This window comes from Scyliorhinus canicula, chromosome 11 (assembly GCF_902713615.1).
Source record: "Scyliorhinus canicula chromosome 11, sScyCan1.1, whole genome shotgun sequence".
Lineage (NCBI taxonomy): Eukaryota > Metazoa > Chordata > Chondrichthyes > Carcharhiniformes > Scyliorhinidae > Scyliorhinus > Scyliorhinus canicula.
In genome coordinates, this window is record NC_052156.1 from 127,630,536 (window position 1) to 127,658,491 (window position 27,956).

General features: G+C 46.3%; 3 protein-coding genes across 14 annotated transcripts in view; 2 read left to right on the top strand and 1 right to left on the bottom strand.

The window, feature by feature from the left end:
* gtse1 (G-2 and S-phase expressed 1) overlaps positions 1-4,532 on the top strand; it is a 34,318-nt gene extending 29,786 nt beyond the window's left edge. For 4 of the 6 annotated variants that reach the window (XM_038811370.1, XM_038811374.1, XM_038811372.1 and 1 more), the window contains exons 11-12: positions 142-255; positions 3,620-4,532. In XM_038811370.1, the coding sequence (XP_038667298.1) occupies positions 142-255; positions 3,620-3,706 (201 nt within the window). In that variant the 3' untranslated portion in view covers positions 3,707-4,532. The remainder of the gene's footprint in view (positions 1-141; positions 256-3,619) is intronic. The other 2 variants (XR_005462297.1, XM_038811371.1) reach the window with 2 other exon arrangements.
* A 739-nt stretch (positions 4,533-5,271) lies between these two features.
* Positions 5,272-27,910, bottom strand: srr (serine racemase). Of its 2 annotated transcripts, none has more exons than XM_038811384.1 (8): positions 27,762-27,910; positions 26,792-26,896; positions 21,804-21,986; positions 20,970-21,148; positions 7,379-7,509; positions 5,986-6,134; positions 5,809-5,898; positions 5,272-5,567 (listed from the first exon to the last, which is right to left on the bottom strand). In XM_038811384.1, exons 2-8 carry the CDS (start codon positions 26,862-26,864, stop codon positions 5,329-5,331), a joined length of 1,044 nt encoding a protein of 347 aa, XP_038667312.1. In that variant the 5' UTR covers positions 26,865-26,896; positions 27,762-27,910; the 3' UTR covers positions 5,272-5,328. The 2 variants fall into 2 exon arrangements, with proteins under 2 accessions (XP_038667312.1, XP_038667311.1); XM_038811383.1 differs by lacking the exon at positions 27,762-27,910 and adding an exon at positions 27,701-27,739.
* trmu (tRNA 5-methylaminomethyl-2-thiouridylate methyltransferase) overlaps positions 26,894-27,956 on the top strand; it is a 44,117-nt gene continuing 43,054 nt past the window's right edge. For 2 of the 6 annotated variants that reach the window (XM_038811375.1, XM_038811376.1), the window contains exon 1: positions 27,289-27,507. In XM_038811375.1, the coding sequence (XP_038667303.1) occupies positions 27,420-27,507 (88 nt within the window). In that variant the 5' untranslated portion in view covers positions 27,289-27,419. Of the gene's footprint in view, positions 26,977-27,288; positions 27,508-27,956 lie in introns of those variants that run through there. The other 4 variants (XM_038811379.1, XM_038811378.1, XM_038811381.1 and 1 more) reach the window with 4 other exon arrangements.

The window sequence follows — 27,956 nt, forward strand, 5'->3', positions numbered from 1 at the left end:
AATCTTGATCTTTAGTTATTTACTGCGTTTTTTTAATGGAACAAATTGTGACTTGTTTCTGAATAATTTTCCACCTATTGAATAAAACCAATATTCATTGTTTGTTTTTTAAACCCATGTTAACTTTTCTTTCTGCCTTAGAATCTCTTCATTGAAGTTAGTACAAAAATTAAACAAACTGAAGACCGCCCACTTATTGATCTCTCAAATACCCCTGATCTAAAGAGAGTTGCATCAATGAAGGCCCCTGAATCGGTAAGTTATTTTCAGATTGGTTAGCTCATTTCAGCAAGCCTGAAAAATTGCAAATTCCAGGGATATCTGAACTATGGTTCTAAAGCCCAGGACCCTGGAGCTGAGGCAGCAGTGCTAACCACTTGGTTTCATGGACTAGAAACTTGAATTATTTTGATGGTAAATTCTAAATTAACACAAGATCTGGGGCGCGATTCTCCCAACGGGAGACTAGTGCCGACGCTGGAGTGAAAACCGGAGTGTTTCACTCCGGCGTCGGAGGCCGCTCCTCGCCCCCTATTCTCCCACCCCCAGGGGGCTAGGAGTGGCGCCGCATAACTGACACGGCTGACGGCGCTTAAATGACGTCACCCGCGCATGCGCAGGTTGGCCGGTGCCAACCCGTGCATGCACGGTTGCCGTCCTCCCCGCGGGCGCCCCGCAAGACATGGAGAATTGATCTTGCCGGGCAGCGGAGGAAAAAGAGTGCGTTCTTTAGAGACGCTGGCCTGCCGATCGGTGGGCACCGATCCTGGAGCGTGATGGTCACACCCTTTGTGTCAGGGCAAATTTATAAGTTGGTTAAGAAAGTAATTGGAATGCCTGGCTTTTGTACAGCAAGCCAGATCCCAGAGGGAAACCTGTTTACTGGTTTATTCTGAAGATGAGGAGGAAAAGTTATTGAGCCCAAAACTATAGAACTCCAGTAACACCTTTTAGGATTTAAAAAAAATTGTTTTTTTAATAATTTCTGATGTACTTCACCCTAATGCCTTAAAAGAAGTGGCTAATGAGATAGTTGATGGATTCGTTTTCCAAAATTCTCTTGGATTCATGAAAGGCTCCATTAGACTGAAAGGTAGCAAATGTAAAACTCATTTATTCAAAAGACAGAGTTGAAGGGAAATCATGTTTAATTAATTTATAAGTTCTTTGAAGGAGATATGTGCTGTGGATAAAGGGGAACTGGTGGATTTCCAGAAGGCATTTGAAAAGGTGCCACATCAAAGGTTATTGTGGAAAATAAAAGCTCTTGTGTAGGGGGTAACTGATTGGCTAGCTAACAGGAAGCATGAGGTTGGCATTTTTCTGGTTGGCAGGATGTGACTTGTCGGGTGCCACAGGGATGTTTCTGGGGCCTTAAACTTTTTACAATTTTATATAAATTACTTGGATGAAAGGACTGAAGGTATGCGCGATAAATGTGCTGATGTCACAGATATAGGTAGAAAACTAAATGGTGAAGAGGGTGTAAGGAGGCTACAAAGGAACACTAGTTAAGTGAGTGGGCAAAACTTCTGGCAAATGGACTACAATGTGGGCAAATGTGAAATTGTACATTTTGGCAAGATCTAAATGGTGAGCGATTGCAGAGTTATCTGGATGTCCTAGTGCCTGAAAGTTAGTATATAGGTACAGCAAGTAATTACGAAAGCTAATAGAATGTTATCATTTATTGTAAGGGGGATAAGTAGGGAAGTCGTGCTTCAGTTGTACAGGGCATTGGTGAGACCACGTCTGGTGTATTGCATATAGTACTTGTCTCCTTATTTAAGGAAAGATGTAAATGTGTTAGAAGGTTTGCTAGACTAATAACCAGGAATGGATGAGTTGTCATATGAGGAAAGATTAAGAGGTTGGGTTTATGTCCACTAGAGTTCGAGACGACTCGCTCGAAACATACAGCATCCTGAGGGGTATTGACAGGGCGGGTAATGAGAGGCTGTTTCTTCTTGTTGGAGAATCTAGAACTAGGGGAACGAGTTGCTCATTTTAAAATAGGTGAGAATTTTGATGGTTGTGTCTCTGGAACACTTTCTCAAAAGACAGCAGGAGCAGAATATTTTTGAGCTAGATAGGTTTTTGAGTAATAAGTGGGTGAAAGGTTACTGGGGTTAGGCAGTAACGCAAGGTTGAAGCTACAATCTGATCAGGCCACAATCTTTTTTTTTTCTTTTAATAAATTTAGAGTACCCAATTATTTTCCAATTAAGGGATAATTTAGCTTGGCCAGTTTACCTACCCTGCACATGGTTGTGGGGGTGAAACCCATGCAGACACGGGGAGAATGTGCAAACTCCACACGGACAGTGACCCAGAGCCGGGATCGAACCCAGGTCCTCAGTGCCGTGAGGCAGCGGTGCTAACCATTGTGCCACCCTCAGGCCACAATCTTATTGAATGGAAGAGCAAGGTCAAGGGGCTGAGAGGCTACTCCTCTTAATTCATATGTCAGCAAAATTTAAGCACAAGATTAAAGTTACACAGTCAAAACATTCTTGTGGAGCAACCCCTTTTATAAAAAAACAACCCACTTGGTGAAAAACACAAGTAAACTACTTCTTGGCAATGGTTCCTGTATAAATTTTGACTATAAAAATATAATATTATCCAAAGCAGAATTAATGTTACTTTCATAAAGGTGTACCACATGATGGCACGTCTGCTCAGATATGGAAAACCAAAGGTTTGGAAAACAGACTGCTTTCTGAAAACAAAGACTTCTGCCTTGAAACTGGATGACTACTTCAAATTTTAAAACTTTCACACCTCATCACACTGATCTAGTCTTCAGGGCATTCCCCCAACTCAGCTAAACACCCTTAAGAATCTTTTTCTCCCCTTTCATCTGATTCCGTTGTCTTAAAACATATCTTTGAACTCAACTTCTCCAAATGTAAAAATATTTTTTCCTAAATTGTCTCCAAAACGTAATATACCTTCCTCTCTTTACCTATGAAAAGTTGTAATGTTTCCTCATCACTCTGAAGTTCAATTGCAGAAAAGTCAAGTTCATGTGCAAAGTTTGATCCAACCTATTTTATTTCTTTATTTATAACTCAAACATGCCATAAAATCTTTAACTTTTTTTGTCCCCAGTCTCAGACAAGCTGTCTCAATTAACCTTCCCCTGTTTATTTAATCATGGACATCCACACTCTGAATTCTTTACCTATGCAGAATATCAATATAATCCCAGAATTGTTTTAAAAACATCAATATGGTGACCTCTAGCAATGTCCAAGATTTGAAGGGCTTTGACAAAGCAAGTAGGGAGAAACTATTTCCTCTGGCATAGGTCAACAACAGACCTCGTGGGTTTATAATAATTGGCAGAAGGGGAAATGAGAAACGTTCACGTTATAGGGCTAAGATATAGAATGCGCTCGCTGGGAGTGATGGAATTGAGATTCTTCAGGAATGTTCAGATGGACATGTACTTGAAGGCAATTTGTTGGATTGAGGAACTAACTTGACACCTTTCAAAGATCTGCCACAGGTGTGCCAAGATGAGCAGCTTCCTTCTGTGTCATAAAATTATATTCTTACTGTTCACTTCCAGATTTTCAACTTTTTCTAAAAATAAAATAAAATTCTATTTCAGCTTATAGATTTCAGCTCTCCGCTGATTAAGTTGAGCCCTGCAAATAAGGAAAATGTGGATGTGGACTCTCCTTTACTGAAGTTTTAGAAAAGGTCTTGTCATGGCCTACAGTTAATATACATGCTATTGTTGTATTTGTTTTGTTCTTCAAACTGTTTTGTTCTTCAAACTGTTTTGTTCTTCAAACTGTTTTGTTCTTCAAACTGTTTTGTTCTTCAAACTGTTTTGTTCTTGTGTGTGTATGTATGTATTTACTTTTGAATGCAAGTCTACAACTTCCTTGTTTCTAAATCGATGGATGGATTGAAAGAATGGGTCAGTATCCTTCCTTTAGATAACGCTGTCTCTTTGGACCACAGATGATCTTAAAAGTAAATACCAGAGCACTTGCCATACTTTTCCTGGTAGTGAATTTTGTTTATTGTGACTTTGTTTTTAAACTGAAAGGTTAATCAAATGAATAAAGGGGGGGTGGGGGGGAATAAAGTGTGAATTTGTACTAGTTACCTGATGCCCATTCCAATTTGTAATGTATAGATTTTGTTTTTGAAATGTTTACGATCAAAGCTGAACCTAACCAGATGGTTAGAATACTATATTGTAGAAAATGGGTCCCTTTGCACTGCATTGGAAATATGGAAAGCTTTGTGTGTGGCTGTAGTATTATCTTGCTCACTTTCTCTAAGTCAAACGTTACATCTTTCACTGTGATCCTGTAATGAAAAGACAACTATGGTATAACATATGCAACATTTATTAAAGTTATGTAAAATGCATTTACTTTTGTAAATAAAAGGAAAAAAATAAACTAGGCAGTACACATATATTAAAGTGAAGTTCTTTTTTTTTTTAAACCACAATTATTGGAAAACAAACCTTCTCAAATGTGCCAAATAAACTATTTTCTAAACTCTGGCTTTGTTTCTTAGTGGTCGATTTGCAGGGCTGAAAGAGCTGGAAGCGAAGTGTGGGCTGGAGCAGGGGGCATAGACTTCAAAATTTATTGAACCAATTTTTTGGCTGATTTGAGATTGTAAATAGATACTGGGTGGGTGCTTGTAAATCTGTTGGGTTGCAGTCTCCGGAGGAGACTGAGCAACTGGAGTCAAGTGCAGTCCGATTTAGTGACTGTTGAGGGAAATCTGAAGCTTAATTCTCAAATGAAGAAATTAAACCCTCCGAGTCAGACTTTGTGACTCGCTGTGTGGGTAAGTTGATGAAGAAAGTGTAGAAAGTCTTGGTTGTGTCTGCTATTTAACGTGGAGTTAGTGGTGTATCTGACTGAATTTCTGTTAACTCCTGTTTACCTCATTAATTCTGGACAGGGGGGAATAGGTAAGATGTTAATTTTTTACTTTTATAAAAGTGAAATTTATTTTTCTTTAAAATCATGGATTCTTGTGGCTTTATTCTTATTGAGTAACTGATTTCAAATTTTGTCTACTTCCTGGTCCTTAACTAAATCATAACGAAGTTTGGGGGGTATGGTCTGGGATCATTCCCGTACCAGCCTACCCGGACAGGTACTGGAATGTGGCGACTAGGGGCTTTTCACAGTAACTTCATTGAAGCCTACTCGTGACGAGCGAATTTCATTTCATTTCATTATTGAGATTCCTCCCCCCTATTTAAACAAAAATCAAGGCCAGCTGTATGTTGGTGGTCATTTTTATTGTAGCTGTGTGACAACTTAAAATATCTTTGATTTTTTAATGAATAATATGACATAGTTCTTCAGGACTGACATTTCCTCCAGTTATTATGACCACAACAGTCTTTCCTTCAAGATTGATCTTCTCTCCGACAATAGCGGCAAAAGCAGCTGCTCCTGAGGGTTCCACAACCAAGCCAATCTTGTATAGCATGGAAACGGCAGCTTTTATTTCATCATCTGAAACCAATAGGATTTCCTTCACATGTTGTTTGCAAATCTGGAATGAATTTGAACCTGTTGTAAAATAAAATAAATTCTGAATGACTGCTAGATAAAATATTTCTACTAGTTTTAGTTTCTGGAGTCTTCGCTCTTGTATCTTTATGTTTTGATACCATTTTATTTTTTTTCCCTTTCAATAGTTGCACTCTTCACTTTTACAATTCTGTTGCATTTAAACTACTTGCTTGTTGCAATTCTGATTTTGTAAATACTTAATCAAAAACTACAGCTGGATATTTTCTGATTCACTTACCTGCAAATGGTGGAGCAAGTCCTGTGGCAATGCTCTTTGCATCCATAAACACTGGCTTATTTTCACAGAAACTTCTGTACATGGTGCAAGCTGATGATAGAGCAACATCGTGAAAGTGGTGCTTTCAAAATTCTTTTAACTGTTAAAATTAGACTCTGCTGAGATAAAGTTTGTCACCTTCTTTTGGTTCCACTCCATATATATTTGTGGTTGTGCAGCCAGATAGTTTAAAGGCAGCAGCCACTCCTGCAAGCAAACCACCACCTCCACAACAAACTGTCACCACATCAGGATTTGGAATTTCCTCCAGAATCTCCAGGCCAATGCTAATAAAATACAAAATGAGACAATCTGGGTTTAGAATAGTTTGTTTTAATATTTTTTGAAGTAAAATGTTTTGCACAGTGGGAGCACTGGGGTCTCTCAGTGCTAGGGGCCTGTGTTTGATTCTGACTGTGGGGAGACTGCCTGGGTGGAGTTTGCATATACTCCTAGTGTCTGTGGGGTTTTTTATTTGCCAGGGGCTCTGGTTTCCTCTCTCAGTGCAAGATTGTGTAAATTCACCATGCTAAATTTCCCTTTTGGTGTCCAAAGATGTGGGGTTACAGGGAGCGGGCCTGGGTAGAATGTTCTTTCGGAAGGTCCGTGCAGACTCTATGCACTAAATGTGTGCTGCAGAATGAGATGTTACTATTAGAAGAATGTTTGTTGAATGCTTATTTATAGAGGGAATTAGCAGACCTTTAGAAAGCTGGTACCAAGTCATACTTGGTGAGATTAATTTCAAGACTTGGGAGCAGATTTAGGCCACTCAGTCCATCAAGTCTGCTCTATCGTTCAATCATGGCTGATCATTTTCTCATCTCTGTTCTCCTGTCTTCTCCCCTGACCCCCTTATTAATCAAGAACATTTCTATCTCTGTATCTATCTCTGTCTTAAAGACACTCATTGGTGGCTTCTGCAGCAAAGCGTTCCACTGAGTCACCACCCTTTGGCTGAAGACATTTCTCCTGATCTGTTTTAAAGGATTCTCCCTTTAGTCTGTGGTTGAGCCCTCTGGTTCTAGTTTTTCCTACAAGTGGAAACATCCTTTCCACGTCCACTCTACCCAGGCCTTGCAGTATCCTTCTAAACCCCAACGGGTACAGACCAGAGTCCTCAACTGATCCTCGTGACAAGCTCTTCATTCCAGGGATTATTCTTATAAGCCTCCTCTGGACCCTTTCCAAGGCTACCACATGCTTCCTTGGATACAGGGCTCACAATACTCTGGATGGTATTGTTCTATTAAATATTCCTTTTCATTTATGAATAGTCAGGATTATTTCTCAACACAGCTAAGACATACGATGCACATTTTGCTAAATGATGGAATAATTATCCTGTATGTGTGTTAACTTTGAGACCACGTGTGAAGGTCAATCCTTCTCCCAATTGAGGAAGGAGTACTAGACCCAACATAATCAATTATTCTATGGGGTTGGAAGAGGAGTGAATAAGACATCTTGGCCTCAGCGATGCAGCAAATGTGTTTTTTTTTCAATCCCCAGGTTGGAATTTGATTTTTACCTTCCATGGCCAGCAATCAAATCTATGTCATCAAAAGGATGCAAGAAAATCATTTTTTGATCCTTAACAAGTTGTTCCACAGTAGGCATTAATGACTTGGCTGGCATCTGCTCAACGTCTACACCATAACTCTAGGTTGTAATATAAAAATGCACAGTATTAATATTGCTGATTTATAATACACACCATAAAGAATAACTCCGAGCCTCAATTAGTGTGCGACATGTTCCTCGACTAATGTTATAAAAATAGTAATACTTACAAAGTATACTTTTACTCTTCAAAAGCTGAGAACCTAACAGGTTAGTAATGCTGCATTTCATGTTGATTATAATTTTGAGGTGGTTTAATGACATCACTATAAGTTTGAATGTGATGATGTTTGTTTAATACAAGTTCAAATACACGCAGACAAAACAGGTTACCCAGAAGAACATGAAAATGTTTTACCAATTTGTAACTCTTAATACATTTGTATCTTTAAAAAGATGGGGGAATAAGTGTTAATCCACCACCACGTTTCATGACATTGCATCAATTTTTGCACTTTGAAAAAGTGCAATGGTACCAGAAACCAAGACCGAGATTTTGTGCTCTAGTCCACAGTGGGTGTGAATGGCGACGGAAGCGTGCATATCACAAGAGGTGCTGAACTGAACCTGCCAGAGGCATTCGGACGAGTGCATCGCTCAGGGGGAAGAGGGTCATGGCTGGGGACAGCCCTGGCAAAGGCAGTGCTGATTGGGGGTAGTCTAGTTTTATTTCTATGGTATTGGGCCGCCCTTTTAAAAACAGCATCCTGATGTTTTAAAACTCAAGTTGATGGCTGGGTCTGCCCTGCCAGCCATTGAGGGACCGGCCCCTTCACTTTTTTCTGACTATCAGCTGAGTGATCAGCTGCCGTTGGGCCTGGCGTTTTCCCCCTCCAGCTGCACCATTCTCCTGGAAACTAGGAAAAATCTGCTCTTAAATTGGAAGCAAAATAGTTGAGGTGCTTGAAATCAGAAATAGAAACAAAGTGCTGGAAATACTCCGGTCTGGCAGCATCTGTGGAGAGAGGTAGAGAGTTATAGGGCTGGATTCTTCGCACCCCAGTGCCGGGGCGTAGAATCCGTTTTCCCGCATGAAATTGGGACCACTGCCAGATCTGTAATTCTCCGGCCCCCCGAAAAGCGGCATACTCTTTTTAAAAATCATTTTTATTGAAATTTTTACAAAATATAAACATCACAACTATATTAACAAAACAACCGTGGTAACAACCCAAGAACAGCGCCCACCCATCTTCAAACGCAACTACAAACAAAAGAAAAAACAAAAGAACACCCAAACAACAAAAGGGAAAGAAATAACACCCGCCACATCCCACAAACCCATGTACACAGTTCTCCCTCCCACCGAACAAGACCCCTCCTCCCCCCCGGGTTGCTGCTGCTGCCGGCCTATTTCCCTACTGTTCCGCCAGGAAGTCCACGAAAGGCTGCCACCACCTAAAGAACCCTTGTACTGATCCCCTCAGGGCAAACTGCACCTTCTCCATAGAACATAGAACAGTACAGCACAGAACAGGCCCTTCGGCCCTCGATGTTGTGCCGAGCAATGATCACCCTACTCAAACCCACGTATCCACCCTATACCCGTAACCCAACAACCCCCCCCCCCCCAACCTTACTTTTCAGGACACTACAGGCAATTTAGCATGGCCAATCCACCTAACCCGCACATCTTTGGACTGTGGGAGGAAACCGGAGCACCCGGAGGAAACCCACGCACACACGGGGAGGACGTGCAGACTCCGCACAGACAGTGACCCAGCCGGGAATCGAACCTGGGACCCTGGAGCTGTAATGAACCCAGCCATATCATTGATCCAGGCCTCCACGCTTGTGGGGCCTCGCATCCTTCCATTGGAGCAAGATCCTCCGCCGGGCTACTAGGGACGCAAAGGCCAGAACACCGGCCTCTTTCGCCTCCTGCACTCCTGGCTCCACTGCAACCCCAAAAATTGCGAGTCCCCAGCCTGGCTTGACCCTGGATCCCACCACCCTCGACACCATCCTTGCTACCCCCTTCCAAAACTCCCCCAGTGCTGGGCATGCCCAAAACATATGGGCATGGTTCGCTGGCCCCCCCCCCCCCCCCCCCCCCGAGCACCTAGCACACCTGTCTTCGCCCCCGAAAAACCTACTCATTCTCGTCTCAGTCATGTGGGCCCTATGCAGCACCTTGAACTGTATGAGGCTAAGCCTCACACCGGAAGAGCAGGAATTCACCCTCTCCAGGGCATCCGCCCACGTCCCCTCCTCAATCTCCTCACCCAGCTCCTCTTCCCATTTACCCTTCAGTTCCTCCACCAAGGCCTCGTCTACCTCCTGCATCACCCGGTATATGTCCGAAATCCTCCCTCCTACAACCCACACCCCCGAGAGCACCCTGTCCCGCACCCCACGTGGGGGCAGCAAGGGGAACCCCTCCACCTGCAGCCTGGCAAACGCCCTCACCTGCATGTACCTAAACATGTTCCCCGGGGGGAGCCCAAACTTCCCCTCTAACTCCCCCAAGCTCACGAACCTCCCCTCCACAAACAGGTCCCTCAACCCTATGCCAGCCCAGAGATCCGCCATCAATGCTCCCTGGGACAAACCGATGGTTCCCCGTAATGGGTCCTCCATCGAGCCCCCCACTTCTCCCCTATGCCGTCTCCATTGCCCCCACATTTTGAGGGTAGCCGCCACCACCGGGCTTGTGGTATACCTCGTTGGAGGGAGCGGCAACGGCGCCGTTACCAGCGCCTCCAGGCTCGTGCCCACACATGACGCCACCTCCATCCTCTTCCATGCTGCCCCTTCCTCATCCATTACCCACTTATGCGCCATCGCTGTGTTGGCAGCCCAATAGTACCCACAGAGGTTGGGCAACGCCAGCCCCCCCCTATCCCTGCCCCGTTCCAGGAACACTCTTCTCACCCTCGGAGTCCCATGCGCCCACACAAATCCCGTGATACTCCTGTTGACCCTCCTAAAAAGGCCTTCGGGATAAGGATGGGGAGGCACTGGAACAGGAACAAAAACCTCGGGAGCACCGTCATCTTAACACACTGCACCCTCCCCACCAGTGACAGCGGTAACATATCCCACCTCTTAAACTCCTCCTCCATCTGCTCCACCAACCTTGTGAGGTTGAGCTTGTGCAGGGCCCCCCAACTCCCAGCCACCTGGACCCCTCGGTACCTGAAGCTCTTCCCTGCCTGCTTCAGTGGGAGCCTACCAATCCCCTCCTCCTGATCCCCCGGATGCACCACAAACAACTCACTCTTGCCCAGTTTCAACTTATACCCAGAGAAACCCCTGAATTCACTAAGAATCCTCATCACCTCCGGCATCCCCCCCCCCCCCCACAACCGGGTCCGCCACATACAGCAACAGGTCGTCCGCATAAAGCGACACTCTATGTTCCTCCCCACCCCGCACCAGGCCCCTCCAGTTCCCTGACTCCCTCAACGCCATGGCCAGGGGCTCAATCGCCAACGCGAAGAGCAAGGGGGCCTGTTTCGTCCCCCGATGCAGCCGAAAGTACTCCGACCTCCTCCTATTTGTGGCTACACTCACCATCGGGGCCTCGTAGAGCAGCCTCACCCAACGGATAAACCCCTCCCCAAACCCAAACCGCTCCAACACCTCCCACAGATACTCCCACTCAACCCTATCAAAGGCCTTCTCCGCATCCAATGCCACCACTATCTCCGCCTCCCCTTCCACAGCCGGCATCATAATAACGTTGAGGAGCTTTCGCACGTTCGTATTCAACTGCCTTCCCTTCACAAACCCCGTCTGGTCCTCATGAATGACCCCGGGCACGCAATCCTCTATTCTTGTGGCTAGGATCTTTGCCAGCAGCTTAGCGTCGGCATTTAGCAGTGAAATCGGCCTATATGACCCGCACTGCAGAGGGTCCTTGTCCCACTTCAGGATCAAGGAAAACAGTGCCCGTGACATAGTTGGCTCGTTAAAGGTCCGGACCAACAGGGAGCCCAACAGGTCCATATACCTTTTATAAAATTCCACCGGAAACCCATCCGGCCCCGGCGCCATCCCCGACTGCATGCTCCCTATCCCTTTAACCACCTCCTCCAGCTCGATCGGTGCCCCCAGTCCTTCCACCTGCTCCTCCTCCACTCTCGGGAATCGCAGCTTGCCCAAGAAGCGCCCCATTCCACCCCCCTCCACCGGGGGTTCCGACCGGTACAGTTCCCCATAGAAGTCCCTGAAGACTCCTTTAACATCTACCCCACTCCGCACCACCTTCCCAGCTTTATCCGTCACTCCCCCAATCTCCGTGGCCGCGAACCGCTTTCGGAGCTGGTGTGCCAGCATCCTGCTCGCCTTCTCCCCATACTCATACACCGCCCCCTGTGCTTTCCTCCACTGAGCTTCCGCCTTTCTGGTAGTCAATAGGTCGAACCTGGCCTGAAGGCTACGCCTCTCCCCAGCAATCCCTCTTCTGGAGCCTCCGCATATCTCCTATCCACCCTCACCATCTCCCCTATCAGTCGCTCCCTCTCCCTCTGCTCCACCCTCTCCCTATGGGTTCGGATGAAGATCAATTCCCCTCTAGTCACCGCCTTCAATGCCTCCCAGACCGTCCCCACTCGGACCTCCCCGTTGTCGTTGGCCTCAGGGTACCTCTCGATACACCCCCGAACCCTCTCGGCCACCTCCTCGTCTGCCAGCAGCCCCACCTCCAAGCGCCAGAGCGGATGTTGGTCCCTCCCTTCCCCCAGCCCGAGGTCCACCCAGTGCGGGGCATGATCTGAAATGGCAATGGCAGAGTATTCCACATTCTCCACCCTCAAAACCAGCCCCCTGCTCAGGATAAAGAAATCAATCCTCGAATAGGCCTTACGTACGTGGGAGAAAAACGAGTACTCCCTGGCCCTTGGCCTCGCAAACCTCCAGGGATCCACCGCCCCCCATCTGGTCCATAAATCCCCTCAACACCTTAGCCGCCGCTGGCCTCCTACCCGTCCGGGACTTGGATCGAACCAATGGGGGATCCAGTACCGTGTTGAAGTCCCCCCCCCATGATCAGGCCCCCCACCTCCAGATCCGGAATGCGGCCCAACATACGCCGCATAAACCCCGCATCGTCCCAATTTGGGGCGTAAACATTCACCAACACCACCCGCTCCCCCTGCAGCTTACCACTCACCATCACATACCTCCCGCCACTGTCAGCCACCACATTTAACGCCTCAAACGACACCTTCTTCCCCACCAGGATCGCCACCCCCCCGACTCTTCTCATCCAGCCCTGAGTGAAATACTTGGCTCACCCATCCCTTCCTCAGCCGAACCTGGTCCACCACTCTCAGGTGTGTCTCCTGGAGCATGGCCACATCCGCCTTTAGCCCCTTCAGGTGCGCAAACACCTGGGCCCGTTTGACCGGCCCATTCGGCCCACTCACATTCCAGGTTATCAGCCGGATCAGAGGGCTCCCTGCCCCCCTTCCCTGCTGATTAGCCATAACCCATCCCTTGCGCACCACCGGCCAGAGTCCCCCGCTCTGCCAGTTCCCCATGGCGGCAACCCCCCCCCCCCCCCCACCCCCTCCAGCACCCCCTGCATCCTCCAGCTCCTTCCTGACCATTTCAGCAGCAACCCGGTACCCCCCCCCCCCCTCCCCCCAGGCTAAGACCCCTCCTAGCCGTGCCCCTCCCTCGTGAGCACCCCCGTGAGCCAGCTAACTTCTGCTGACCCCGGCGACTCCCGCCCTACCTCCGACTCCTCCCCACGTGGGACTACCCCTCCTCCATTGTGCTCGTCAACGGATCCTCCTCCCCCCCCCCCCCCCCACCCTTGCGTGGGAAAAGAAAACAGCCAGCAACGACCCGCGTTTCTCAGCCCCGACTCCGCCCCCACCATCTCCCAGCGCGGGAAACCCGAAAAAAGCCCGCGCTTTCGCCCTGCCCAGCCCCGCCTCCTCTAGGGCAACTCCCATTGTCAGTCCCCCCCACCAGCTCCCCGAACTCCCCGTTTACCCCCCTGCCCGAACCCCTCCGCCAGACCCATACAGAAAAACCCATATAGAAAAGACATATCGACATCACCCCACCCACCCTAAGGCCAACCCACATCTTACATTAAACCAAGCAAATACAAATACAAATACAGTATTATACAGCATCCCCCCTCTTAGACCCTCAGTTTGAGTCCAGTTTCTCGGCCTGCACAAAGGCCCACGCCTCCTCCAGGGACTCAAAATAATGGTGCCGATCCTTATAGGTGACCCACAGACGCGCCGGCTGCAACATGCCGAACTTCACGTTCCGTCTGTGGAGCACCGCCTTCGTCCGGTTAAACCCGGCCCTCCGCTTCGCCACCTCCGCACTCCAGTCCTGGAAGATCCGCACCTCCGTGTTCTCCCACTTGCTGCTCCGCTCCTTCTTGGCCCACCGGAGCACACACTCACGATCCACGAACCGATGAAACCGCACCAACACCGCCCGCGGCGGCTCGTTCGGCTTGGGCCTCCTAGCCAGAATTCTGTGGGACCCCTCTAACTCCAGGGGCCCCTGGAAGGACTCAGCCCCCATCAGCGAGTTTAACATAACAACCACATAGGCCGCCAGGTCCGACCCCTCCAGCCCCTCCGTGAGGCCCAGGATCCGCAAATTCTTCCGCCTCGAGCGGTTGTCCAGCTCCTCGAACCGCTCCTGCCATCTTTTATGGAGCGCCTCGTGCTCCATAAATATTCTGATACTTGCTGAGGTTGAGATTGATAAGATTTCCACCTTTTCTTGAAAGGGAAGCTCTGACCTGGAGTGATTTCCAAAAAAAAAATCAAGGTTCTGTGGCTAGGTTAAAAGCAATCATAGAGACATTGGAGTTAGAATTAAAAGCAGGGGCTAAGAAGGCTGACATAATTGAGTTAATAGTATAGCACCTGAAATTGGAAGAAGTTAATCCAGATGTTAATTCAGTTACAGATGAAGCAGCTTGAGATAAAAAGCTCAAACTGGAAAAAGAAAGAGAAATTAAGTGAATTTGAACTCCAGAGAGAGAGAGGGAGAGAAAAATCCGATAGCATGGACTGGCCAGAGAAAAGCGTTGGTCACTGGGTGATCTTAGATCTAACAGAGTCTTCACCCATTACCTAAGTTCAATGAAGACTGAGTTTGGAGATATTTATGCTCACTTGAAAAAGTGATTATAATGTTAAAGTGGCTGAAGGTACACATGGATTTTCATTTCATAAAGTGTTTTAGTCGGGAAGGCTATAGATGTATATTCTAGTCTTTTAGAACAACCCTCAGGTTATGAGGGAGTTAAAACTCCAGTCATTGCGCTTTATAGACAAGCTTGTAAGCATTATCAGTTGAAATTTCAGACTTAAAGGAAAGACTGAAGTATTTGGACAATTTACTTGGGGAGATAGAAATATTTTTTTACAAATGATTTTAATCAGTGAAGGTAGCTCTTTCTCATTTTCAAAGGGTTGTTCCAATAATACTGAGAATATCAAAACAGCATCCCGATAGCTATTGGGTCACATCTGGAAGAGGGTTTCTAAGGTACAGAAAGCACCAACTCTGCCAGATATATATGATAGTCCTCACAGACGGTTAGGGGTTAAAAGGTTATCACAAGGTCACAAGGAAGCTGGAGAAATGGCAAATTTGGTAATGGGAAAAGTGTTTTCTTTAGATAAAGACAGGTGTGGGTCAAGTTAGCAGAAGTGCTAACTTAGAACCTATTAGTTAAGTATTATTTTTCCACTGAAATAAACCTGTACATGTCAAAATGACTTGTTGGAAGCTAAGAGGTAAATCAGTTGCAGTAGAAGGGATGTTTAAGGAGTCTTCAGAAAAGACTATCATAACAGGAAATTTATTAAAACTGTGGCACTGGAATAAGTGCAGCGTTCCTACAGAACCTACTAGAAAGGAGAACATGGCTCAGGATCGTTATGGAAATTCTTTGAACACTGCCAATGTGAGGCCAGTTGCTGAGTAATGGATGTGAGCTCATTTAACATACTCATCATCAACAACTTGCATTTAAACTGCATCTCTAAACATTCCAAACTATTTATCAATATACATCAATACACGAACGAAAGGGCACCCAGATTATAAGATCACTAAGGGTGTCAAGGTGGCACAATGGTTAGCACTGTTGCCTCAGCCCCAGGGACCCGGGTTCACTTGCAGCTTTCGGTGATTGTTTATATGGAGTTTGCACGTTCTCTGTGTCTGTGTGGGTTTTCTCCAGGTGCTCTGGTTTTCTCCCACAGTCCAAAGATGTGCAGGTTAACTGGGGTAACGGGGATAGGGAGCTTAGGTAGGGTACTCTTTTGGAGGGTTGGTGCAAACGCGATGGGCCAAATGGCCTCCACTGTAGGGAGACATCAATTCCATTTGAGCCAAGGTTACTATCTTCTAATCTGTGTTACTGCAAATGGTCTCTATACGTTACCTCCTAGATGCTATATTTGACACTGCAAAGTTATCTTTGGGGAACTGCAAGAGGGGAAATATACCGTAAATGGTAAAGTTCTTGGGAATATAGAAAGTCTACTTTGGTGCCGCGTCATGCTCTCGGCCGGACCTGGAAAAGTTCATCAACTTCGCTTCCAGTTTCCACCCCTCCATCACTTTCACCTGGTCCATCTCAGACACTTCCCTTCCCTTCCTTGATCTTTCTGTCTCCATTTCCTGCAATAGACTATCCACTAATATCCACTACAAGCCCATTGACTCCCACAGCTATCTGGACTACAGCTCTTCACACCCTTCACCCTGTAAGGACTCCATCCCTTTCTCTCAACTCCTTCGCCTGTCGCATTTGTTCCGACAATGCCACTTTCCAAAATGGTGCTTCAAAAATGTGTTCCTTCTTCCTCGACCGTGATTTCCCACCTACAGTTGTGGACAGGGCCCTCAACAGTGTGCGGTCCATCTCCCAGGCCACCACCCTCGCCCCCTCCACTCCCTCCCAGAACAAGGATAGAGTCCCCCTTGTTCTCACATTTCATCCCACCAGCCTCCGTATGCAAAGCATAATCCTCTGCCATTTTCGCCAACTCCAGCGTGATGCCACCACCAAACACGTCTTCCCTTCACTCCCTCTATCAGCATTCCGCAGAGACCGTTCCCTCCGAGACAATCTAGTCCACTCCTCCACCATACCCAGTACCTCTCCCATCACCCATGGCACCTTCCCATGCAATCGCAGAAGGTGTAACACCTGCCCCGTTACCTCTTCCATGCTTAACACCCCAGGCCCAAAACACTCATTCCAGGTTAAGCAGGGTTTCACTTGCACCTCTTTCAATCTGGTCTACTGCATTCGCTGCTCCCAATGTGGTCTCCTCTATATCGGAGAGACCAAACGCAGACTGCGTGATCGCTTTGCTGAGCATCTTCGGTCTGTGCGCATTCAGGATCCTGACCTTCCTGTTGCTTGCCATTTTAACAAAAGACCTTGCTCCCATGCCCACATGTCTGTTCTTGGCCTACTGCAGTGTCCCAGTGAAGCGCAACGCAAACTGGAGCAACAACATCTCATCTTCCGGTTAGGCACACTACAGCTTTCCGGCCTGAACATCAAATTCAACAACTTCAGATGATCAGCCCCACCTCGATCCATTTGTTTTCATTTCATTTTAACTGTCTTTTACCATTTCTTTCTTTCTTAATATATATTTAATTTCTCCCCCCCCCAATCTTATCCACCTTTCCTGCACCTTTCTCCTCTTTGCTTCCCCCTTCCTCTCTTCCCACACCTACAGTTCATCCTCTGATGTTAGTTTCCCTGCTGTTTGACATTTCACATCTTTTGTCCTCCCTGGGGACTGCCATTAACATCCTTTCTCCTTGGTATCTGTGGCCATTAGCACCCAGTTTCCCTGGGTTTCTGTGGCTATGACTCATGAGGGGCTATTTAGCTCACAGGGCTAATCGCTGGCTTTGAAAGCAGACCAAGGCAAGCCAGCAGCACGGTTCAATTCCCGTAACAGCCTCCCTGAACAGGCGCCGGAATGTGGCGACTAGGGGCTTTTCACAGTAACTTCATTGAAGCCTACTCGTGACAATAAGCGATTTTCATTTTCATTTTTTTCATTTCCATAAGACCATAAGACATAGGAGCGGAAGTATGGCCATTCGGCCCATCGAGTCCACTCCACCATTCAATCATGGTTGATTTCAACTCCATTTATCCGCTCTCTCCCTATAGCCCTTAATTCCTCGAGAAATCAAGAATTTATCAATTTCTGTCTTAAAGACACTCAACGTCCCGGCCTCCACCGCCCTCTGTGGCAATGAATTCCACAGACCTACCACTCTCTGGCTGAAGAAATTTCTCCTCATCTCTGTTCTAAAGTGACTCCCTTTTATTCTAAGGCTGTGCCCCCGCGTCCTAGTCTCCCCTGCTAATGGAAACAACTTCCCTACATCCATCCTATCCAAGCCATTCATTGTCTTGTAAGTTTCTATTAGATCTCCCCTCAACCTCCTAAACTCCAATGAATACAATCCCACGATTCTCAGACGTTCATCGTATGTTAGGCCTACCATTCCTGGGATCATCCGTGTGAATCTCCGCTGGACCCACCAGTGCCAGTATGTCCTTCCTGAGGTGTGGGGCCCAAAATTGCTCACAGTATTCTAAATGGGGCCTAACTAGTGCTTTATAAAGCCTCAGAAGTACATCCCTGCTTTTATATTCCAAGCCTCTTGAGATAAATGACAACATTACATTTGCTTTCTTAATTACGGACTCAACCTGCAAGTTTACCTTTAGAGAATCCTGGACTAGGACTCCCAAGTCCCTTTGCACTTTAGCATTATGAATTTTGTCACCGTTTAGAAAATAGTCCATGCCTCTATTCTTTTTTCCAAAGTGCAAGACCTCGCACTTGCCCACGTTGAATTTCATCAGCCACTTCTTGGACCATTCTCCTAAACTGTCTAAATCTTTCTGCAGCCTCCCCACCTCCTCAATACTACCTGCCCCTCCACCTATCTTTGTATCATCGGCAAACTTGGCCAGAATGCCCCCAGTCCCGTCATCTAGATCGTTAATATATAAAGAGAACAGCTGTGGCCCCAACACTGAACCCTGCGGGACACCACTTGTCACCGGTTGCCATTCCGAAAAAGAACCTTTTATCCCAACTCTCTGCCTTCTGTCTGACAGCCAATCGTCAATCCATGTTAGTACCTTGCCTCGAATACCATGGGCCCTTATTTTACTCAGCAGTCTCCCGTGAGGCACCTTGTCAAAGGCCTTTTGGAAGTCAAGATAGATAACATCCATTGGCTCTCCTTGGTCTAACCTATTTGTTATCTCTTCAAAGAACTCTAACAGGTTTGTCAGGCACGACCTCCCCTTACTAAATCCATGCTGACTTGTCCTAATCCGACCCTGCACTTCCAAGAATTTAGAAATCTCATCCTTAACGATGGATTCTAGAATTTTGCCAACAACCGAGGTTAGGCTAATTGGCCTATAATTTTCCATCTTTTTTCTTGTTCCCTTCTTGAACAGGGGGGTTACAACAGCGATTTTCCAATCCTCTGGGACTTTCCCTGATTCCAGTGACTTTTGAAAGATCATAACTAACGCCTCCACTATTTCTTCAGCTATCTCCTTTAGAACTCTAGGATGTAGCCCATCTGGGCCCGGAGATTTATCAATTTTCAGACCTTTTAGTTTCTCTAGCACTTTCTCCTTTGTGTTGGCAACCATATTCAACTCTGCCCCCTGACTTTCCTGAATTGTTGGGATATTACTCATGTCTTCTACTGTGAAGACTGACGCAAAGTACTTATTAAGTTCCTCAGCTATTTCCTTGTCTCCCATCACTAGATTACCAGCGTCATTTTGGAGCGGCCCAATGTCTACTTTTGCCTCCCGTTTGTTTTTAATGTATTTAAAGAAACTTTTACTATCATTCCTAATGTTACTGGCTAGCCTACCTTCATATTTGATCCTCTCCTTCCTTATTTCTCTCTTTGTTATCCTCTGTTTGTTTTTGTAGCCTTCCCAATCTTCTGACTTCCCACTATTCTTTGCCACATTATAGGCTCTCTCTTTTGCCTTGATGCATTCCCTGACTTCCTTTGTCAGCCATGGCTGCCTAATCCTCCCTCTGATAACCTTTCTTTTCTTTGGGATGAACCTCTGCACTGTGTCCTCAATTACTCCCAGAAACTCCTGCCATTGCTGTTCTACTGTCTTTCCCGCTAGGCTCTGCTTCCAGTCGATTTTCGTCAGTTCCTCCCTCATGCGCCTGTAATTACCTTTATTTAACTGTAAAACCTTTACATCTTATTCTACCTTCCTTCTTTCAAATTGCAGACTGAATTCTACCATATTATGATCACTGCTTCCTAAGTGTTCCCTTACTTTAAGATCTTTTATCAATTCTGGCTCATTACATAACACTAAGTCCAGAATAGCCTGTTCCCTCGTGGGCTCCATCACAAGCTGTTCCAAAAAGCCATCCTGTAAACATTCAATGAATTCCCTTTCTTTGGGTCCACTGGCAACATTATTTACCCAGTCCACCTGCATATTGAAGTCCCCCATGATCACTGTGACCTTGCCTTTCTGACATGCCCTTTCTATTTCGTGGTGCATTTTGTGCCCCTGGTCCTGACCACTGTCAGGAGGCCTGTACATAACTCCCATTATGGTTTTTTTGCCTTTGTGGTTCCTCAACTCTACCCACACAGACTCCACATCGTCCATATGTCGTTTAGTGCTATTGATTTAATTTCATTTCTAATTAACAAGGCAACCCCGCCCCCTCTACCCACCTCTCTGTCTTTTCGATAGGTTGTAAATCCCTGGATGTTTAACTGCCAGTCCTGAACCCCCTGCAACCACGTCTCTGTGATGCCTACCACATCATACCTGCCAGTCACAATCTGGGCCACAAGCTCATCTACCTTGTTCCGTACACTGCGGGCATTTAAATAGCACCTTTAATTCCCTATTGACGGTCCCTTTTTGTTTTCTTAGTGTGGTGGACCTTGGTTTACTGAGCCTTTCCATACACTGTGTCATATTTTGTGAGATGGGGACTATCGTAACCTCTCCTGAGCTCTGTCTTTTCGTGATTTTTTGTAATCCTAAGCAACTTCTTGGTTCCCTGACTTTCCCTTCCCCTCAAATTTCTTTCATTCTCACTCCACAGTATAAATATTTCCCACTTTCTCCGTCGGTTAGCTTTGTCAAAGAGTCATCGGACTCGAAACATTAGCTCTTTTCTCTCCCTACAGATGCTGCCAGACTTGCTGAGATTTTCCCTTTCGTCTTAGAGCTACATGTCTCTACCTCTTTATGTACCTTGCTTTCTCTAACTATTTAGCCATGAAATCTTGCAGCATGAATCTTGCATTAGGTTTCCTGAATTGAAGTGATAGATATGATTGTCTTCATGAGCTGATGTCGCCATAGCAATGCTCTTCCCTTTATTTCCAGCAGAGCAACCTTTTCCTTTCCTTGCTTAATTCACATCAAAGATGTAGATTCACTTCAAATTTATAATTTACTAAAGTTAACCATGTATATTCATGCTTACTGCAATTAGGGCGCTCTTTGATGCTGGTGCTGTGTCCACCATTAGTACTTTTCCTCTATGTCCAAAGTGCTTTGAAGCATAAGCAAAAGCTTTTCCATAATTTCCTGCTGACATTGTAATGAAAGGCCCACTTTCTTTTCTAGAAAATTGATTAGCTACTCCTCTGATCTTGAATGAGCCTGCAAAATAAAATTCAAAATTTATGTAGTATTAGCACAACAAGGGGCAGCACGGTAGCATAGTGGTTAGCATCAATGCTTCACAGCTCCAGGGTCCCAGGTTCGATTCCCGGCTGGGTCACTGTCTGTGTGGAGTCTGCACGTCCTCCCGCTGTGTGCGTGGGTTTCCTCCGGGTGCTCCGGTTTCCTCCCACAGTCCAAAGATGTGCGGGTTAGGTGGATTGGCCATGCTAAATTGCCCGTAGTGTCCTAAAAAAAGTAAGGTTCGGGGGAGTTGTTGGGTTACGGGTATAGGGTGGATACGTGAGTTTGAGTAGGGTGATCATTGCTCGGCACAACATCGAGGGCCGACGGGCCTGTTTGTGCTGTACTGTTCTAAAAATAAAAAAGGCCCAAAAACTGAGTGCCACGTTGAATACTTCAAAATTGGCTCCCTTTTTCTGAGCAACTTTATAATAGTCTGATGGTCCGTTGTAGCCCCCTTATGTCCTCTTCGCAATTTACTCTTCTTTGAGTTTTCAGCAAATTTTGCAACCACACCTTCGGTCCCTTCATGCAGAAACATATCTCCCTTTATGTGACTTTAAAAAAAAAAATCAGCTTACTGTAGTGCAGTGCATGGAATAAACACAACGCAAGCCTTCGCAGTACTAACCTGTTGTCTGCATGTTTTCCAGTTTCAGGTACAGATTACAGTTGATTTTCATTGGGATTGTCCCATGAGGCAGATGAATCAGAGGAGTTCTAATAACTTGCAAACTGCTCTGTTGTACTACCTCCCTGGCTACTTGCAACATCTGCAGGCTCAGCGATGTTTGTACTTCTTCCATTTCTGTTGCTATACTCCATTGGATTAAAAAAAAGTATTTGTGACTTTTTAAAGAATGAGTTGGTATCTGCCTCATTTGTATCTTTCCATCCCCAGCAAAACTCACCCGGGAGAGTTTGATTCACTATGTCTCATGTTACTCAGTTTCTGACCGAGTTTTTTTCTACAACACAGATTCAGATAGCCATTTAAAAATCTCTATGTATATTATACTCTTTCAAATAAAACAATAATCAATAAATTAAACAAAAATGACAGTGACAACTGCTGGTGGGGAACTGGAACTAAAATAAAACATTTGAGGAAACTTAACTAATTAAATCAAAATGTTATTCCTGTAGTTGATAATGCACCCAACTCCCATGATGCCCACCACTCGCGGAAGGGCCTGCTTCATATGTTCAAGTGAGGAATTAACTTCTTTCCAAATTTCTTTCCTGAAAAATTCTGGAACATGTCAGGGTGTGTGCAATGAGTGATGCATGCTTCATGTTCAGATTCCCTTCACAAATTCAGTCGCTCCGTATCTCTCCTCCATTCTTCAGGTCACTAATTCTGGTTTTCCTGAGCCTTTCCGCCTGTCTTTCAGTCCACCATTATGGGCAAACCCTTTCATTTCTCTTGTATGCAGCCTGAAAGGTTTCGTCAAATTTCATTAACCAGTTGCCGAGTAATAATCGGCCTTGCAGCTAGCTCAAGGTGGTCAGATAAACACCAGGGGTGGCATAGTGGCACAGTGGTTAGTACTGCTGCCTCAGCGCCAGGGAACCAGGTTCAATTCCGGCCTTGGGTGACTGGGTGTGTGTGTGTGCATGCGTAGATTGCACTTTCTCCCTGTGTCTGTGTGGGTTTCCTCTGGGTGCTCCATTTTCTCCACAGTCTAAAGATGTGCAGGTTAGGTGGATTGCCCATGATAAAATTGCCCCTTAGTGTTCAAAGATCTGTAGGTTAGGTGTGGTTACGGGGATAGGGCGGGGAGTGGGCCTAGGTAGGGTGCTCCTTTAGAGGGTAGGTGAAGACTTGATGGGCTGAATGGTCTCCTGCACTGTAGGGATTCTATGATTAAACAGTTGGTAGCAAGTTAACCCGCTATACAATATTGGACTTGGAGGTCTAAGATATCAAGCTCGCGGCCTTCTTTCAAGCTGATCTAAATAGATATTTCCGTCACATTGAAAGTAAATGTTTATCTTGCTGTTGATAGCTTTAGGATTTGTGCGACCTTGCTATGTGCAAACAAGTTCTGAAGGAGTCATATTGGACTTGAAATATTAACTTTGTTCGTCTCTCCACAGATGCTGCCAGAGCTGCTGAGTTCCCCCAGCATTTTCTGTTTTATTACAAACTGACAGCTGTGTTTCCTACAGTACAACAGTAATTACACTTCAAAAAATATTATTTTTTTAAAATAAATTTAGAGTACCCAATTATTTTTTCCAATTAAGGGGCAATTTAGCGTGGTCAATTCACCTAACCTGCACATCTTTGGGTTGTGGGGGCGAAACCCACGCAGACACGGGGAGAATGTGCAAACTCCACACGAACAGTGACCCAGGGCCGGGATTCGAACCCGGGTCCTCAGCGCCGTAGGCAGCAATGCTAACCACTGTGCCACCGTGCTGTCCACAAAAAATATTCATAATAATAATATTTATTAGTGTCACAGTAGGCTTACATTAACACTGCAATGAAGTTACTGTGAAAATCCCCGAGTCGCCACACTCCGGCCCCTGTTCGGGTACACTGAGGGAGAATTCAGAATGTCCAATTCACCTAACAGCACGTCTTTCTAGACTTGTGGGAGGAAACCGGAGCACCCAGAGGAAACCCACGCAGACATGAGGAGAAAGTGCAGACTCCACGCAGACAGTGACCCAAGACGGGAATTGAACCTGGGACCATGGAGCTGTGAAGCAACAGTGCTAACCACGTGCTACCATGCCACCCAAGGATTTCATTGACTGTAAAGCATTTGGGATGTCTGGCGGCTGTGAAAGGCACTATATAAATGGAAGTGTTTTTAAAAAATTATTTAAACGCCTGAACAATGCTTCGTAGAAGCTCAGTTGGCTCAATAGTTGGTTCGTGATACAGAGTGAGGTCAGCAGCGTTCAATTCCTATACCGGCTGAGGTTATTCATGAAGGTCCCGCCTTCTCAACCTTGTCCCTCGCCTGAGGTGTGGTGATCCTCCGGTTAAATCACCACCAGTCGGCTCTCCCCCTCAAAGAGGGAAGCAGCCTATGGTCATCTGGGACTATGGTGACTTTACACTTGCAAATGTCCTGAGATCACTAAAGGTGTCATATGAAAGGAAGTTTTTATTTTCTATACTCTCAAATAAATGTGTCTTGTTTTTTAATTGGACGGCATCATCTTTTTTCCCCAAAGTTTTGGTGAGGTATCACTGTGGTGATACAACCACTGTAGATATGTGTGCTTGCAGTAGGGGGATGTATGGCCGTACCTGTAATACAGGTTTCTCCGGTAAGCCCCTGCTGGCTAGCTATGCCCACAGGGAGCTTGTGTATTAATATGCGCAAGCTTCACTGAGATACTACAGCCGCCGCCGGAGGAAGAGCATCTCACAGCAATAAAGCCTCTCTTGTACTTCACTCTAGTCTTTCTGTACAATTGTTAGCGCCACAATCACTGACCACAAGAACGGATCAAGGCTGGAAACGAGCAGCACCTCAATAAGGGTCGAGCGAGGGAACCGTGGTTTACCAAAGAAGTGGAATCTCTTGTTAAGAGGAAGAAGGAGGCCTATGTGAAGATGAGGCGTGAAGTTTCAGTTGGGGTGCTTGATAGTTACAAAGAAGCGAGGAAGGATCTAAAGAGAGAGCTAAGACGAGCAAGGAGGGGACATGAGAAGTCTTTGGCAAGTAGGATCAAGGAAAACCCAAAAGCTTTCTATAGGTATGTCAGGAATAAAAGAATGACTAGGGTAAGAGTAGGGCCAGTCAAGGACAGTGGTGGGAAGTTGTGTGTGGAGGCTGAGGAGATAAGCAAGATACTAAATGAATACTTTTCGTCAGTATTCACTCAGGAAAAAGATAATATTGTGGAGGAGAATGCTGAGACCCAGGCTATTAGAATAGATGGCATTGAGGTGCGTAGGGAAGAAGTGTTGGCAATTCTGGACAAGGTGAAAATAGATAGGTCCCCGGAGCCTGATGGGATTTATCCTAGGATTCTCTGGGAAGCCAGGGAAGAGATTGCTGAGCCTTTGGCTTTGATTTTTAGGTCATCATTGGCTACAGGAATAGTGCCAGAGGACTGGAGGATAGCAAATGTGGTCCCTTTGTTCAAGAAGGGGAGTAGAGATAACCCCGGTAACTATAGGCCGGTGAGCCTAACGTCTGTGGTGGGTAAAGTCTTGGAGAGGATTATAAAAGATACGATTTATAATCATCTAGATAGGAATAATATGATTAGGGATAGTCAGCATGGTTTTGTGAAGGGTAGGTCATGCCTCACAAACCTTATCGAGTTCTTTGAGAAGGTGACTGAACAGGTAGACGAGGGTAGAGCAGTTGATGTGGTGTATATGGATTTCAGTAAAGCGTTTGATAAGGTTCCCCACGGTCGGCTATCGCAGAAAATACGGAGGCTGGGGATTGAGGGTGATTTAGAGATGTGGATCAGAAATTGGCTAGTTGAAAGAAGACAGAGAGTGGTAGTTGATGGGAAATGTTCAGAATGGAGTTCAGTTACGAGTGGCGTACCACAAGGATCTGTTCTGGGGCCGTTGCTGTTTGTCATTTTTATAAATGACCTAGAGGAGGGTGCAGAAGGATGGGTGAGTAAATTTGCAGACGACACTAAAGTCGGTGGAGTTGTAGACAGTGCGGAAGGATGTTGCAGGTTACAGAGGGACATAGATAAGCTGCAGAGCTGGGCTGAGAGGTGGCAAATGGAGTTTAATGTGGAGAAGTGTGAGGTGATTCACTTTGGAAAGAATAACAGGAATGCGGAATATTTGGCTAATGGTAAAATTCTTGGTAGTGTGGATGAGCAGAGGGATCTCGGTGTCCATGTACATAGATCCCTGAAAGTTGCCACCCAGGTTGATAGGGTTGTGAAGAAGGCCTATGGTGTGTTGGCCTTTATTGGTAGAGGGATTGAGTTCCGGAGCCATGAGGTCATGTTGCAGTTGTACAAAACTCTAGTACGGCCGCATTTGGAGTATTGCGTACAGTTCTGGTCGCCTCATTATAGGAAGGACGTGGAAGCTTTGGAACGGGTGCAGAGGAGATTTACCAGGATGTTGCCTGGTATGGAGGGAAAATCTTATGAGGAAAGGCTGATGGACTTGAGGTTGTTTTCGTTAGAGAGAAGAAGGTTAAGAGGTGACTTAATAGAGGTATACAAAATGATCAGAGGGTTAGATAGGGTGGACAGCGAGAGCCTTCTCCCGCGGATGGAGGTGGCTAGCACGAGGGGACATAGCCTTAAATTGAGGGGTAATAGATATAGGTCAGAGGTGGGTTTTTTACGCAAAGAGTGGTGAGGCCGTGGAATGCCCTACCTGCAACAGTAGTGAACTCGCCACCATTGAGGGCATTTAAAAGTTTATTGGATAAGCATATGGATGATAAGGGCATAGTGTAGGTTAGATGGCCTTTAGTTTTTTTCCATGTCGGTGCAACATCGAGTGCCGAAGGGCCTGTACTGCGCTGTATCATTCTATGTTCTAAGGGAGCAGGAAGATTGAAGAGCCATGAAAAGTTATTCTTTCATTTTAGTCATGCGATATCTTACTATGAATTATATAATTAAAACGAGTAATTATTATTTTTTAAAGTTGCTCACAAGTTGAGTGGAGTTTTCCTTCGGTTCCACACCCACTCCTGTGAGGGCTCTTCCGCCTGTCCCTGTGCAACATATAAACTTCCTCCTGTCTGCATTTCCGGCCTCCTGTCAAAAATCACGCAAAATAAAGGCTGTTCAGAAAAATGTAAGAAAAACACGGCAGTCGCGGTGGTGGTTTTGCTGAAGTGAGCTTTCGCTTTTGTTGCTAAAGTTGTAGCGTGAAACCAGCCCGGGAGGAGCAGGCTCTCCTCAACTATCACTAAAGGATAAAGTCAGGTCAACATTTCATTGAGGTCTCCTGCACAGGGCGGGATTCGATATTCTCAGCGATGTTTGCACATCTGGACATGGGTCACTGGAAGTTTGCGTGGAAAGGACATTCCTAATTTAATCTATCAACCCCCGCCCCCAACACAACCAGCCACCCCCCCCCACACACACACACACACACACACTCAGACAGCCACACCCCCCCCCCCCCCCCCCCCCCCCACACACACAGACGGCCACCCCATCGGGGTGGGAGGAGTTGGGTTGCCTGAGGACGCCGGCGGCGGGGTGAGCAGAGAGGGAAGGAGGAGGAGGAGCGGCTCAGGCTCGGGGGGCCTCGGCCTGTCTGCCTGGCGGGATGAGCCTTCGGCCACTGCGGCGTGTGGTGTGCGCCCTGTCCGGCGGGGTGGACAGCGCCGTGGCTGCGCTGCTGCTGCGACGGAAAGGTGAGTGGGTTCAACACCAGCTCTTGTTACAGATGCGGGATGCAGTGTTTCACTGGGGACACAAAGTATCCTCCGGGTGGCACTAGGCCGAGCTACTGGGATGGATCATCGGTCTGAATATTAAAGGGGTTGTACACTTCTGTGCAGTAGGTCAGGCTGCTGCTTGTGGAGGATCAGGCATAGGATGTCTCACCTCTGGCTATCCATTTCATGGCCCCCCTGAGACTGTCGAATAGAGCAAATGTGGTGCTTACCTTGAAAGATCTCAAGGACCGGATGGAGGTGAACGGTTTTGTAGCACAGCGGTTAGCACAGTTGCTTCACAGCTCCAGGGTCCCAGGTTCGATTCCTGGCTTGGGTCACTGTATGTGTGGAGTCTGCAAGTTCTCCCCATGGCTGCGTGGGATTCCTCCCACAAGTCCTGAAAGACATGCTGTTCGGTGAATTGG